Source organism: Kazachstania africana, chromosome 2, assembly GCF_000304475.1.
Source record: "Kazachstania africana CBS 2517 chromosome 2, complete genome".
NCBI classification, from domain to species: domain Eukaryota; kingdom Fungi; phylum Ascomycota; class Saccharomycetes; order Saccharomycetales; family Saccharomycetaceae; genus Kazachstania; species Kazachstania africana.
This window is the reverse complement of record NC_018941.1, coordinates 93,352-107,615: the sequence shown is the minus strand read 5'-3', so window position 1 is coordinate 107,615 and position 14,264 is coordinate 93,352. Positions and strand designations below refer to the sequence as shown.

General features: G+C 36.4%; 8 protein-coding genes and 1 non-coding gene across 9 annotated transcripts; 4 read left to right on the top strand and 5 right to left on the bottom strand.

Moving 5' to 3' along the window:
- Nucleotides 1-113: 113 nt before the first annotated feature.
- Nucleotides 114-2,063, bottom strand: SGV1 (cyclin-dependent serine/threonine protein kinase SGV1; the record flags this gene model as incomplete). The annotated part of the gene is made up of 1 exon (XM_003955437.1): nucleotides 114-2,063. One exon carries the CDS (start codon nucleotides 2,061-2,063, stop codon nucleotides 114-116), a length of 1,950 nt encoding a protein of 649 aa, XP_003955486.1.
- Nucleotides 2,064-2,365: 302 nt separating this feature from the next.
- ORC4 (origin recognition complex subunit 4) lies at nucleotides 2,366-3,988 on the bottom strand (the record flags this gene model as incomplete). Its single annotated transcript, XM_003955436.1, has 1 exon — nucleotides 2,366-3,988. One exon carries the CDS (start codon nucleotides 3,986-3,988, stop codon nucleotides 2,366-2,368), a length of 1,623 nt encoding a protein of 540 aa, XP_003955485.1.
- A 389-nt stretch (nucleotides 3,989-4,377) lies between these two features.
- Nucleotides 4,378-8,352, top strand: MMS1 (Mms1p; the record flags this gene model as incomplete). The annotated part of the gene is made up of 1 exon (XM_003955435.1): nucleotides 4,378-8,352. The coding sequence occupies one exon, from the start codon at nucleotides 4,378-4,380 to the stop codon at nucleotides 8,350-8,352; it is 3,975 nt and encodes a 1,324-aa protein (XP_003955484.1).
- Nucleotides 8,353-8,575: 223 nt separating this feature from the next.
- Nucleotides 8,576-9,214, top strand: RHO1 (Rho family GTPase RHO1; the record flags this gene model as incomplete). Its single annotated transcript, XM_003955434.1, has 1 exon — nucleotides 8,576-9,214. The coding sequence occupies one exon, from the start codon at nucleotides 8,576-8,578 to the stop codon at nucleotides 9,212-9,214; it is 639 nt and encodes a 212-aa protein (XP_003955483.1).
- A 103-nt stretch (nucleotides 9,215-9,317) lies between these two features.
- On the bottom strand, nucleotides 9,318-9,665 carry MRP2 (mitochondrial 37S ribosomal protein uS14m; the record flags this gene model as incomplete). Its single annotated transcript, XM_003955433.1, has 1 exon — nucleotides 9,318-9,665. One exon carries the CDS (start codon nucleotides 9,663-9,665, stop codon nucleotides 9,318-9,320), a length of 348 nt encoding a protein of 115 aa, XP_003955482.1.
- A 218-nt stretch (nucleotides 9,666-9,883) lies between these two features.
- On the bottom strand, nucleotides 9,884-10,687 carry MET16 (phosphoadenylyl-sulfate reductase (thioredoxin); the record flags this gene model as incomplete). The annotated part of the gene is made up of 1 exon (XM_003955432.1): nucleotides 9,884-10,687. The coding sequence occupies one exon, from the start codon at nucleotides 10,685-10,687 to the stop codon at nucleotides 9,884-9,886; it is 804 nt and encodes a 267-aa protein (XP_003955481.1).
- Nucleotides 10,688-11,230: 543 nt separating this feature from the next.
- Nucleotides 11,231-12,694, top strand: JIP5 (Jip5p; the record flags this gene model as incomplete). The annotated part of the gene is made up of 1 exon (XM_003955431.1): nucleotides 11,231-12,694. One exon carries the CDS (start codon nucleotides 11,231-11,233, stop codon nucleotides 12,692-12,694), a length of 1,464 nt encoding a protein of 487 aa, XP_003955480.1.
- A 475-nt stretch (nucleotides 12,695-13,169) lies between these two features.
- Nucleotides 13,170-13,243, bottom strand: KAFR0Btrna3I. The gene has a single exon. It is a non-coding gene; the product is annotated as a tRNA-Ile (tRNA).
- Nucleotides 13,244-13,905: 662 nt separating this feature from the next.
- Nucleotides 13,906-14,260, top strand: KAFR0B00440 (uncharacterized protein; the record flags this gene model as incomplete). The annotated part of the gene is made up of 2 exons (XM_003955430.1): nucleotides 13,906-13,923; nucleotides 14,021-14,260. 2 exons carry the CDS (start codon nucleotides 13,906-13,908, stop codon nucleotides 14,258-14,260), a joined length of 258 nt encoding a protein of 85 aa, XP_003955479.1.
- Nucleotides 14,261-14,264: the final 4 nt, after the last annotated feature.

Here is a 14,264-nt window from a genome sequence, read left to right as displayed (position 1 = left end):
AAGTGGGAAAAAATCATTAACAGCTTGCGAACTTCACAGAGTTCAAGGTCATAGTAAGCAAAGAGGACACATTGTTGAATCTTTATATATACGTACATAATCACCATCATCAATTAGTATAAATCTGCAAAGTCGCCACTTTTCTTGTCTATATCATGATGCCGAGAGTTTTCGTTTGAGGTTTCCTCTGGTCTAGACTCTCGCTTTGATGTCTTTGTGTTTGCTTTATCAGGTACTTGTGCTGTGGCACTAGAATTTTTAGATTCTTTTTTGGAAAGATCCCTTTGGTTTCCCTCATATCTTGATACCTGTGGTAGAGTTGATTGTCTTTGATAGGACGTGGTGACAGATGTTGAAGCATGAGATGTATTGTATTTTGGATTATGATAATTGGAGGAATGTGAAGTATCACGTTGCCCTGGAGGTGCTTGATAGTTCGTAGGATGAGAATTATACCTCGTGTTCGGTTGCGAAGCAGATACATTACCATAGTAGTCTTCTGCATTCTGGTTTCGTCTATAATATCTATTATGTTGTCCTACATTTTTACCATATGTAGCAATGCCTGGAGGTATATGTGCTGTGCTTTGATTGTTACCATAACGAGAAACAGGAGCATTTGCCGATTTATGACTGGCACCAACAGGGTTCGCAGATGGGTGCTTTTTAGCTGGACCGGCAGGAGGTTGTCTTAAAAATGACTTATTGTCTCTCTTCGATGCTGAATCAAGGTTTGAAGGATATCTAGAGAAGGAAGTGTTGGTTTTTCCTGGTGTTTCGAATATATGACCTTGAGGAGCATTTGGTGCCCTTTGTGACATAGCCTGATGCATTTCTTCTTTGTAACGCTTAATATCAGACTCATGACTTTCCTCACAAGGTAGATTCAACCTTTCACAGGGTAATGGATCCTCTTTGAAAAAGGGGTCATTCATTGCAGCCATTGCGGTATATCTTTGTAAAGGATCAAGATGTAAAAGCTTGGACATAAAATTTAGGCCTGTTTCATTCAGAAACTTCCCAAATCTTTCATTTAGAGTTCTTTTATATTTTGATCTTGTTAATTCCGCTCCAGGTAAATAAGAGGCTAACTTCCAATCTTCTCCGGTTGGTGTACCGAGCAACTTGAATATAACATGTCCTTGGTCAATATCAGAAGTACCAGGTAATATTGGCTTTTTCTCAAAAAATTCACCAAACACACAACCAATACCCCAAATGTCCACTGCGGTGGTATAATATTTATCACCCAAAACCAACTCAGGAGCCCTGTACCATCTTGTGACCACTACAGAAGTGTATTTTGCGCCCGTCCCTGCACCTCCTGGGTATGTTAAATTTGGTGGAGAGCCGTAATATAGCCTAGCCAAACCAAAATCTGCTATTTTAACAGTGCCATTGTGATCTATTAAAATGTTTGCCGTCTTGATATCCCTATGCATATATTTCGAACAGTGTATGTAATTAATACCTTCCAATACTTGAAGTGTAATGTTTTTAATTTCTGCCATCGTCAGATTGATCCTGGGGTTATGCAATATTCCTGCTAAATCGGAAACCATATAAGGTAAAATCATATAAAAAAACTTATTTGATCTATTATTATCGTCGGAACCTTGATTATTCAATGAATCTGGCGGGAGATCATAAACCATTTCAAGTAATTTGATTATATTTTTATGATTCAACTTCTTCAATATTGTTATCTCTCTTTGAGCAGTAATCGGAAATAAATCGTTATCAACATTGATTAGAATCTTTTTCATTGCGACACATCTTTGGGTCTCCAAATGGATACCCTTATAGACGGCACCAAAAGTACCTTGGCCAAGCTTTTTCTCTTCCTTGTAATGGTTAGCAAAGTTTGTAACGCCGTATATTTTTTCAGTAGGTCTTGGCTTCAAACTAATGTATGACAGATTCGTCTTTGGATCAATGTTAACTGTAGGCGTCTGTTTAACCTTCCCTATCTTATATTTCCTCAGAGTACCTGTCGAAGGAGAACTAGCCAAAGAAACATTGTTTCCGTCAACACTCTCAGTTGCATTGGCGGATCCATTCATTGTGTTATAGGAGAAATGAAGAATTAACTATTAAAAAAAAGGGGTTCAATACTATTGCAATGTTCACTAATAGAAACTAACTCCAAATACAAATAGCTATATCCTAACACAGTCTCCAGTACTTGCTCTTTTGCATACAAGGTACTAATACTAAATATTTTTCATCTATTAAACTGTTCAATTTCCATTGCTGGATAAATCATCATCTACGAAAATATGCGATGCCATAGTAAACCAATTCGAGAATGACTAAAACGACGAACATTGGCCAGTCCAGTAGCCATAGGCATGGTACACATGATCTATAGTTGAGTCCACGTGTAGTACATTGAAGATCTGGGTACGACGGTTCTTAATTCTTTCAGAGTTACTTGCATTTGATACAATCTTAGGTCGAATGGGATTGTAGATCCATGGAACTGATAGTTACTGGCATAGAACGCTGCAATGGCAGATTCTCTAATACCGATGGCACCTTTTTCTGTTATAAATGTAAAGCCTTGCAGAGTTTCCCACACGTTCTTCACGTCATCTTTCTCCCAGAGTTTTATCAAATGCCTATTTGTTGTAAGATTGGAACTTGTGGGCACTTTTGCATTGATGGATTTTATCATTTCTTTATATTCCACGTAAGTTAAATTGAAATTTATCATTTCATCTTTCGATTTTAAACTGACTCTGGCAGCTGCAATCAATACCGCCAATTCAAGATCAGATAATGATCTGATAGTGGAAGTTAAACCGTTCTGTAATTGATTTAGATGGTAGCCTTCAATTAGTTTACAGGATAACATGGACAATTTTAGGTCTTCGAAATTTTGACCGGATCCAATTAGTGGGATTATAGAGTTCTTGAACGTTGCCAGGGATTTGAAAGTATCATAATTTAATCTGATTTGATTAAATAAATTAGATTTTTCATCCTTGACTAGCTCGCTTATCAGATTATTCCATTGTGATAAATATTGTTCATTGTCATTTTCCAATGAAGCTGGTAAAGGTGAAAGTAATTCAGCGACTGTATTAGCGAATTCGTCCAGATCCTTCAACTGAGGCATATATACAATTCTTTGCGAGAATCTACTTTTAACTCTCTTCTCCAAATATTCGAGTATATTTAGTTTTGTCGTGTTACCAAAAATACAGACAGGTACTCTGGCATGTTCCACCATATCGAATAAATTGTACAACAAAGTTTGTCTAACAGGTCCTGCGAAAGTATCGATTTCGTCAAAGACAAACAAAACTGTTATCTTTGTATCATTATTGCTCTTATTTACATTATTTGTCTTGGTAGCAGCAGAATCTAACAATCTAAGGATTTTTTCAAACACTTCTGTCAAAGACCCACTGCTAATATCAGTATTGATTGCATCTTGCTCTTTTAAAACTGGTTCAGCTAGAGTCTGTTCTGTACCTTGTAATTCCTCTAATTGTGTTTGTAATTGGGCGGCTATACCATTAATTGCCGCGTTCTCACTGTGAATAAATCCATTCAACTTCACAGTGATGAATTGATTCTTATAATTCTTGGATAGTAGCCTCAATTCATGATCGATGAGAAACGATTTATAACTGTTTCTTGGGCCAACCATGATAATAGAATGACTTTCCTTTTGAATGATGGATTGCTTTAAAACCCTCGAGATTTCTTCCTTCGTATCTGTCAAGTACTTGAAGATTCTCGTCTGTTCTGCCTGCAAAGAGTGATTCAAATGACGCATTAAATGCTTTCTAAATAACCTGAAGCCGCTTTCAACGTCATTGTACGTACTCTTACTCTTCTTAACAGAAACGTGAGCGTGGTTTAACCCATCATCTGCGGATCTCTTGATGGGCAACAACTTTATACTGTTTTCTTCCACAACAAAGTCTTCATTGTCCTCAATGACAATTGCGTCGTCAACTATCGCAGCAGAATCCATAACACTAGCAGAAATCAACCTCGTTAAGCTGATTTTATCAAGATTCTTCGTACATCTTTAACACAAATCACTACCAATTCGTAACTTTTCAATCGTTTCATAGTAGTGATAAACCCACACACCGCATATTAAAACTTGACCTCAAATAACGTGGATTTGATATATATAAATCTAGCATCACTCATGATAAGAATAATCCTTTGAAATGTCAAAGAATGATTTCTCTTTAGGAGTGCATTTTGTGTTTAATGTAATTTGTCTATTATATGTATATACTAATGAAATTTTGTTTCGAAGGGCATCAACGAATATCATCGATATGAAGTGAAAAAAGGTAAAGCTTGCATTAGCTCAATCCACAAGTTTAAGAACTGTAGTGTCTCTGAATAATGATAGATATATCTGAGCTACCTGACTCATTTTGGTTTACTAATGAGAGAACAATTGATAGAGATAAAGTGTTCTTCAACGCAAAAGATGCAAACAGAAGTGGTCCTCAGACATTCACTTGCCAGAATGTACAGATAGGATGTGCTCCTCGGTGGTGTTGGCCCTATAGATATTCCAAGAATGGGAGAATTCAATATATTAATAGTATTAAGAGGGATCCTAACATGGAGTTAAAATCCTATGCACCAGAAGAAGTAATAAAAGAGGTATTAGAACCTGCAATACGGCGTGAAAAAGATCCTGAAACATTAGATGATTCAGATTTGGATATATTAGTTGATGATGAAGATAGCCCACTCCCAGATGTAGATGATATGGTGGCAGAACAACATGATGAGTCGCAGAATGACAATAATATGACAGAAAAATTAGATTTTATTGATACTCATTTGATAGTGGGTGATGACTCCTTTCATTTGAATGGAAGTATACATATCACAAAAATAAGAGATAACATAAATGACTGTAAAGTGTTTAGATTGGATGAACGGACCGACATATTACTCATTGCTCAAAGAAAAGGCCTTCTAATATCGATTATCCCTTCCATCGAAAATAATGAGCAATCTAAGATTATTCAATATTGGAACTTGGGTTCAAACGGTAATTGGAATATTGTCAAACATGACAGCAACAAGGAGTTCGTTGTAGTCGACGAAGACAATCGTGTCATCAAATTTTTCAAGTTCGATAATAATTATAGGTTTCAATTAACAAATAATCTGCTATTAGATGATTACAAGATTATGCCAGTGACGTTTTTCCCATCAATAAGCGATTCACATTTCCTTCTTTTCGTTCCAACAATAAGGTTTCAAAGAATCGTCTACCTATGCATCGAATGGGATAGTGAAGCAAACGTAGAGGAACAGAAGAAGCATGTACATCAACTAACTTATTTGAATGGTGAACAGATTAACGGAACAATCCCATTAGACACAAATAAATGTCTTGTCTTCTCGAATAATTCAATATCAATGGTTTCAGCTAATCAAATAATGTCAGGCGAGACGTCTTTCTTTAATGTCAAGCTGTCTAGATTTTTGAAAGGCTTAATGTCATGGTTCAGTGCTCCCAGCTTTTTATCAAGACTACAGAAGCTGAATCCCAAAGATTTTCAGCATTACACCTACTGTAATATACTCTTCACAACAACAGGGTTTATACATTGTTGCCTTACTAATGAATCCAACATAAATTTCATTCCACTGGCAAGATTGAAAGGACTAAAAACCATGGCTCCAGTCTCGGAAGAAACGTTAAGCACTCTCTCAGAAACTAACTATGAATTTATGGTTACAAGCTTTAATAAAACGATACAAATCAGACTTGATTTGTTGACTCTACTCAAGTACCCAACCTCTTCGAATGCTATACCAAATATCAACATTATCTTGAGCAGAAAGACAATTGATGTAAGCGCTGATAATAATACTGAACTTGCAAAAATTAATCTCAAAAATCAAACCTCCTCAATATGGACATTTGCACCATCTTCCATTTCTCAAGTTGACACTCTCAATATGCGTAGAGTCACTGAAGTTACAAGTAACCTTAGCCGCTTCAAACTCTATAATATCATGAAAATTATCAAGATTAATTATAGTGATCATTGGGTCAACTTTTTAGGCATCGATCCAATAGCAAATTCAGATTATGTCATAATTTATGCTACTGACAACGCCAATATTTTCAACATCTATTTGCTAATTATACCCTTGGATGAAAAGGAAGTTAGCATAATTGAATTAGATGACTTGCTTGATTCTGAGCTGGCAGATAACATTTTATTAGATGTTCATAAAAATGCATGTTTAATTCACGTCCAAAAAAAAAGAGTGACATTTGAGTTAATCAATGATGTTGGTGATGAAATGAAGTATTTTGTTCCAGGCTGGGACGAGGGAATTGATGGCGCATTCTATAAAGATGACAAACTCATCGTTTGGAGTGTAAGAGACAATAGAGTGTTGTATTTAGATAGTATTGACGATAGTTTAAGAGCTGCTGAGGATTTAATTCCATTAAAGGAGTCCAGCACCTTTCACGACTTTTTACTGGCTAGAACTGACGAGACAGTCAAATTCTCGATAGATAAAACCAATGAGGACATAATTGTGGTTATTTTGACGACGTATGATGGCATACACATCGTAGATTGGAATCATTTCATTCGCGGGGAAACCAAATATATTTCTTCAAGGAAAACTCCCGTCAAAGACCTTGTCATTTTAGAAAATACATTTGTCTATCTATCTCAGGGAACAGTTCTTCAATGTACAGATAAGGTTTCTGTTCTTTCTAGTCAAGGTGATATCAACGTACCAAAATTACCGTTTACAGCTGGCAAGGACTTACAGCTCAGGAAAATGAACTCCAATTCGGTTTTAGCATTTTCTGATAATAAAGTTGTTATGTTAGAGTTTCCATATGACAAGAGACCCATAATGTATGAAATAAAGTTACCATACCAGGGAAAGTTGAATCCGATAATGAATATTGAAACTGATGCAAACAACAAGATTTTCATTCTATATGCCGATGGCATGAAAGTATATGAGTTATCATCATTCACTAAATTGAAAAATAATTATTTATTGAGATACACCAAGAGTAATAATAAAAAATTTCTATACTTGTCCAAGATTAATAGGTTACTTGTCGTTACCCTAGATCATAAGGATTGGAATTGTGTCAAATTAGAAAACGGAAAAGTGCTGAACTTGCCTACAGATATATTCGACGCTCAACGGAAACTTCTCAATGTTGTCGAATTGCCATTCGAGAATAAAGAAAATATAATGTTATTGTTTGTTTTTGAAGATATGATTGAATTGGTAAGGATTATTCCATTGAAGAATAGGATAAAAGTAGAAAAAGTGACAGCACATGAATTTGACTCAAGAATTCTTGGTGATGTAGTTGTCAATGAGAAGAACAACTCATTTTATGTGTTAGAGATAGGACAGGATGATGATAACTCTAACGGAGATTCGAAAATGGATAAATTTATTAATATGGAATTTGATGAAGATGAAAACTTGACCATATTAAAGGAATATAAATTCTATGGGAAAGGAAGGGTAAAAAATTTTAGTATCATAGGAGATAATATTGTAGTTACAACATATAAGAGAGATGAAGTATTTGTCTTCCCGAATTTCTCCAGGAATGTTGACCAGGAGGACAAAATCAAAAATGGTATTATTAAAAGTTTGTCATTACCGCAAAATTGCAGTGTGATTGGCGTGGAAAAGATTAACGAATGTATAGTTGCAGTTATAGTGCATATCGAAGGAAGGGTTGAATTCTTGTCGCGCATTCTATTCTACTATTTTGACGACACTTTTATCTGGGATGCAGACACAATTAATAGTATGCCATCAACCTATGAGACAAATCATCACGATGACGCTCATCTCTCTGTATTTGATAGCGTTGAACCAGCAATGACAGTAGAGAATGACGATCTACCGGCAATATCTCAAGCACCAAATCTCGAAACCGAAATGGACCTACATCAATTCAATCTAGACGATATAGATGAAAATTTAGTAGACGAACTTGATTTTCCTTACAGTGTTGAGAATGACGTCAGCTATCCATGTAGTAAACCAAGACCAGCTCCAATGACTATGGCCTACGATAGCATAGATTTTGACAGGTCCATCAGGAATGTCAGTTACGACAGGCAGACACAGACTTTACTTGTATTGACTTTTGACCAAACAATCATTGAATTTGCAATGGGTAAGAATGCCAAAATATCGCACAGGAAAAGCGAGCTTGCCATAATAAAGAAAGCGCAGGAAAATAACGGCTACTATATCCCACCCACCATGCCTACAATCAGGAACATCACGGGTGTGCCAATGACTGATATTGATGATTTTGGTAGATTAAATTTGGATTGACGTTTTCCATTCGTTAATTACTTTCTTGGCATTTTTCTCGAGAAGGAAAAAATCCTCGACGAGGCTTGGAAAATGAAAAATGTCATGCTATGATGTGAAACAATCATATATAAAAATAGAAATTGAAAGTATATTTGTATATTTTACTTATAAAGACATTTCAGTCTGAGGAAAGGAAAAGGACAAGGGTAGGAATTTTATACAATTGGAAAATAATACAGTGATGTCTCAACCTATGAGTAATAGTATCAGAAGAAAACTGGTGATCGTCGGAGATGGTGCATGTGGTAAGACATGTCTTTTGATTGTGTTTTCTAAGGGTCAATTCCCGGAAGTATATGTGCCAACAGTGTTTGAAAACTATGTTGCAGATGTCGAAGTTGATGGCAGACAGGTCGAATTAGCATTATGGGATACTGCAGGCCAAGAAGATTATGATAGACTAAGACCTTTATCGTATCCAGATTCTAATGTGGTATTGATTTGTTTCTCCATTGATTTACCAGACTCACTTGAGAACGTTCAAGAAAAATGGATTGCAGAAGTTTTGCATTTTTGCCAAGGTGTACCAATTATTCTTGTAGGATGCAAAGTAGACCTAAGAAACGATTCGCAAGTCATTGAATTACTGAGGGAGCAAGGCCAACAACCAGTGACAACAGCAGACGGCCAAGCTGTATCAGAACAAATCGGTGCTACTGGTTATTACGAATGTTCTGCAAAAACTGGTTTCGGTGTCAGAGAGGTATTTGAAGCTGCTACAAGGGCTTCGCTCATGGGCAAATCCAAGGCTAACGGTAAAAAGAAGAATTCTACAACTGACAAGAAGAAGAAGAAGAAAATGAAGTGTGTCCTTTTATGAACTTATAACATATATATATGTGTGTGTATCCTTTATGACGTTGAGTAATGTTAATTCTTTCGAGTATTTACAAATTTTATGAATGTTATTTACTTACACGAGGCTACCATACACCTTTCTTGACTCCAGGTAGTTGTCCCGCTAGCGCTTTCTCTCTAAATTGAGTTCTACATAATCTAAAGTCACTGATTACAGACCTTGCACTCCCCGTCGTAATGCATCTGTTCTTGACCTGCGTAACCTTAGTATACTTTGGCATCATATTGAGTTGTAATTGTGCTTGCAATCGTGATTTGCTGGGTAGAGTTGTGTTCCTTGCGATATATTTCAAAGCCTTTACTGTAACTTCGTTCTCGTTTACCATCTGTCTCTTGAAGTTATCCCTGAGAATCCTGGCATTGACGAATCCTGGTGGTAGCTTAATCTTGATTGGAAACCTGAAATGCCCCATTCTTACTCTGATCACTATTTGATGTACCCACCAATCTCGACTGTCTTCAAGTATCCACATAAAAAATCCTTTTTTTATAAAAATCGCTTGCGAGATATTTCAACTCTATGCTAGTGATACGCCAAGATCAACAGTAAATCTTCCAATCAAAAGTCAATTTTGTCTACACAACAATGTGCATAGGTATATATATATATCTATAAACTATAAGATTTGTGTTAATGAGATTGCGTTTTGCTTGATTCCTCTAGGAATTTGGCAAACCGACTTGTTTCGTGGATTCCACACTCCGTTTTGGCCTTACCCTTCCATCTGCCACTCCTCTCATCTTCACCCGATGCCACAGGTTGTGTAGAGTGATAGTCACCAATAGATTTGTACCCCAGTTGCAAAAGCTCGTTGCAAGGAACATTATGTTCCTTGATATATTCTTCTACTTTGTCGAACGTCCAATTCATTAACGGGTTGATCTTGATAATTCCATTCAACTCGTCAACTTCCACAAACTTCAAATTCGATCTCGAGGCGCCCTGTGATTTCCTTCTTCCTGTAAGGACAGCAACACAGTTTAACTCCGAATATGCTCTACTGACAGGTTCTACCTTAACTAAAAAATCATATTTATCTTCATCTTTCTCCCATAATAGCTCACCATACTTCTCGGCAAATTGGGCTTCATCTTCACAATCTTGGGGTTTATATACGTTTACTTTTCGATCGTATGGTTTGTAATACTTATCTTCAATCGTGTGTAATAGATCGATAGTCTGAGGGAAATGATGTAATGTATCTATAAATATCAGTGGGATGTCAGGATGATTCTCAAATGTAGATAACATATGGATTGTTGCAACTCCTGTCAAACCAAATGCAGTAGTTTGAAACAAGTTGGGAAACGTAACGATGGACCATTGGAGAATGTCCTCTGGTGTCTTCAATGCAGACAGCTGCTTATTCCAGTGATCAATTTGACGTTGACTGATCACTATATCATCATTCAAGGTATAGGTAGACGAAGTCATTGCTGCCACTGTCTGGGAGAGTTCAAGTTGAGTACCGCAAATTAATTACAGAGCTGCTTATATAAGTTGGTTTGAGACCCATCTTGGTTGCTACTGGAGACGCCACAGTAACCGTTACTTCACGTGAGATTATTCAAGTGATTTGTAATAATACATTTGGTACTCACCTGGGATGAGTACGAAGACATGATGATTACAAAACTCATATCGATGGTCCCTGGATATCTCGAATGGTAAAGTTCCCATTTCGTACCATGCTTCAGAGATGAAATGGAATAGGAAACTGCGGTACAAGGAAATTACAGAGACGAAAACTTTAAGTGAAAATCAGAATCATAGGATGTATTGATCACAGTAAATGTTGAACATAACAAGCGTATACTATGTGTCATTTATAGCCTAACTTACTATTTCTACAAGTTTTCTCTTTCTTATGTTATCAATAAATGAAATTTTTCAAAATTGTGAAAAAAAAAAATACGATGAGCTTCTCTTAATATACACAATAAACAGTAATTGGAGGGCACACAGCAAATAACCAATATGGCTAAAAAGAACTCAAAAGGTGCTCAACAAGAAGAAGTTTCTGATGCATTGCCTCTCCTGGAATTTCGTTTCGATGATCCGTTGTTCCAAATGGCATCACATCCAGAATTACCAATTATCACAATGGGATTCTCGAATGGTTACGTATACTGCTACGAATATGATGCGAAATCTCTAGCCAAATTAATCGAGACGAACCATATTGCTAAGAAACAGGATAAAACCGATGAGCAAACTACATTCTGGAAAGTTGTGAACGTTCCTGAGGCCATCGATGATGATGATCATTTAAAATTGCTATGGAAAACAAGACGCCACAAGGGCAGTGTAAGATGTATGGGTATCGATCACACGGGAAAGTTTTTGTTCACCATTGGAACGGATAATATTCTGAAAAAGGCAGATATCATGACTGGGAAAGTAGTTAAAAAGAGCCATATTGTGCATCCGCAAACTAAGGCAGAGCCTAAATTTGCTAAAATGTGTCTGTCTAGTACACATCCCCTACTACTTTTAGGTGATGAGTCAGGAAACGTATTCACTGTAGACTCCAACAGTTTCGAGCTAGTTAATTTGATTTCTAAGATTCACGGTGGTGATCAAATAAATGATATATTTCACTTCGATAAACGTTCAGCTTACAAATTCATTTCAGCGGGTCAAACGACGCTTGCTTACTGGGATGCCCGTGTTGACAACTCGAATGATGTGAATGAAACTGATGAACTAAAGAAAAAAGTGATGCTGAGTGATGATCAAGAAGATGAAGTCCTTTGTGGCGCTTTTGTTGATCCGGAAGTTGGTGACACTATTGTCTGTGGTATGGGTGAAGGTATTTTGACTATTTGGAAACCAGAAAAGAATGATTTAGAAGATCAACTTTCCAGAATTAAGGTCAGTAAAGATGAATCTATTGATTGCATCATACCTACATTACAAGACGATAATTGCATCTGGTGTGGTTGTTCTAACGGTAAGCTATACAAAGTTGATGTCAAGAAGAGCAAGATTATTGAGGTAAGAAACCACAGTTCTGAAGATGAAGTGCAATTCATTGATTTAGATTGTGAGTATAGAGTTATTTCTGGGGGAATGGATAAGGTTAAAATTTGGAACTTAACAAATGAAGACGATGAAGAAGAATCCATTGGTGATATTAGTGATGATGATAAAAGTGACCCTGAAGAGTTCAGTCAAGATAGTGGAAGTGACACGGATGAATCTAGCGACATGGAGGATTCCGATAATAGTGACGGAGAGGAAGAATTAGTGGGATTATCTAAAGAAGAATTACTTGCAGAACTTGATAAGGATCTAGTATCCGAAGAAGAAAAGGAAGATGAAGAACAGAATGGAAAGAAAAGAGCTGCCAAGGATGATCGCAAACAAACTAAAAAGAAGAAGCAACAAAAAACTGGTCTTAACAATTCACATGGCATCATGAAGTTTGAAGGATTATAGAAAAATTCATGCTTCTTAAATATCGCAAATTGTTTTTCTATCATGAGTACTAGAATAGCCAGTAGTATGCTATAATGTTCAAGCCACTAGTGTACACTATTTATGTCATGAAGAATTCCGTAAATTGAGGCATACAATACATTATTGCAGCCGGTTGATCGACATGTATAAATATATTTTTTATGTATCCCATTCATTTTGATATGCACGATTATCTAAAAAGCTCACCTTTGCCGTGCGATACCTCATCAATGTATTTTGCTTAACTAGGACGCATCTTCGCCACACTCTCTTGAAATGTATTCATTATCGCCTAGAGTTATAGAACGCAAGCTGTTAGATGATACATGTCAGAAGAAGCTCAAAGTTGCAATAAAACAAAAAAAAAGAGAGAATAAACAAGAATTTATAGTGTAGAACTATAACTTCCTTTCACTTCTATCATTGAATATGTAAATATGTAAAAAAATATATATGGTCTCTAGCGGGATCGAACCGCTGATCCCCGCGTTATTAGCACGGTGCCTTAACCAACTGGGCCAAGAGACCAGGAATGTTTGGTTCTAGATAGAAAATTTTACTATATCTTCCAGTCGAATTCTTCAACTATTTATCAAATCAACAGCCAAGATTAGATTCTGAATTGCCAAGAGTATCCTCTCTAAATAAGCTGGGGAAAAATGAACTGGCTAATATGAGTAATGAAGCTGTCCTCATGGCCAACAATAACCGTGCACTGTCTTAAAGTGCTGGGTAGGTTAAGAGTATTATCGGTATAGCTAAGCCTGCACAAGTTTTCATCGTGGTTTTTACCCGAAAATAAAAACACCAAATAATTATCTTGTACAGCCCTTCGTATCAGATTTGCTACATTATATCTTTGAGAATGCCAAGACTGCCAGCACCAGATATAAAAAACGAGTATAAAGTTTACGATTCAACTGCAAACTTAGCAACATACTATTCTAGATTCATCTAAAGTATTTCATATTATACCAGAATGTACTCTATTAGGTGTCATACTATTCATTCTTCAGTATGCAATTTTTCCATCACGTGATTGTTTTTTCCCATTTTTTACTCGGCATCATTCACTGCAAATGTCTTTGACCCATTTCACTTCCATATCAATACAAGAAGTGAAACTCAGGACCTTTTTTAGAAATCGTACAAGATTCGATTGAACAAACGAAGAGATACCTGGGCGAAATATGAGACCTGTCGTTTCAGTATGTAGCTGCTTTTCCTTTCTCAATACAACTTTTTTACTGCTCTGTTTATGCGAAGCAATAATTTTACTAACAGTTATTTAATTCTTCTGTTTAGAGTGGGAAAGCTTGGTTCTGTACCGTTTTATCAGCTTTTGGTGTTGTCATATTATCAGTTATTGCACATTTATTCAACGTGAACCATGAATCCTTCGTTGGCTCGATCAACGATCCAGAAGATGGACCCGCTGTTGCTCACACCGTTTATCTAGCTGCATTAGTCTACCTAGCATTCTTTGTTTTCTGTGGGTTCCAAGCATATCTTTCAAGAAAGAAGCCATCAATTGAGCTACGTTAAATGA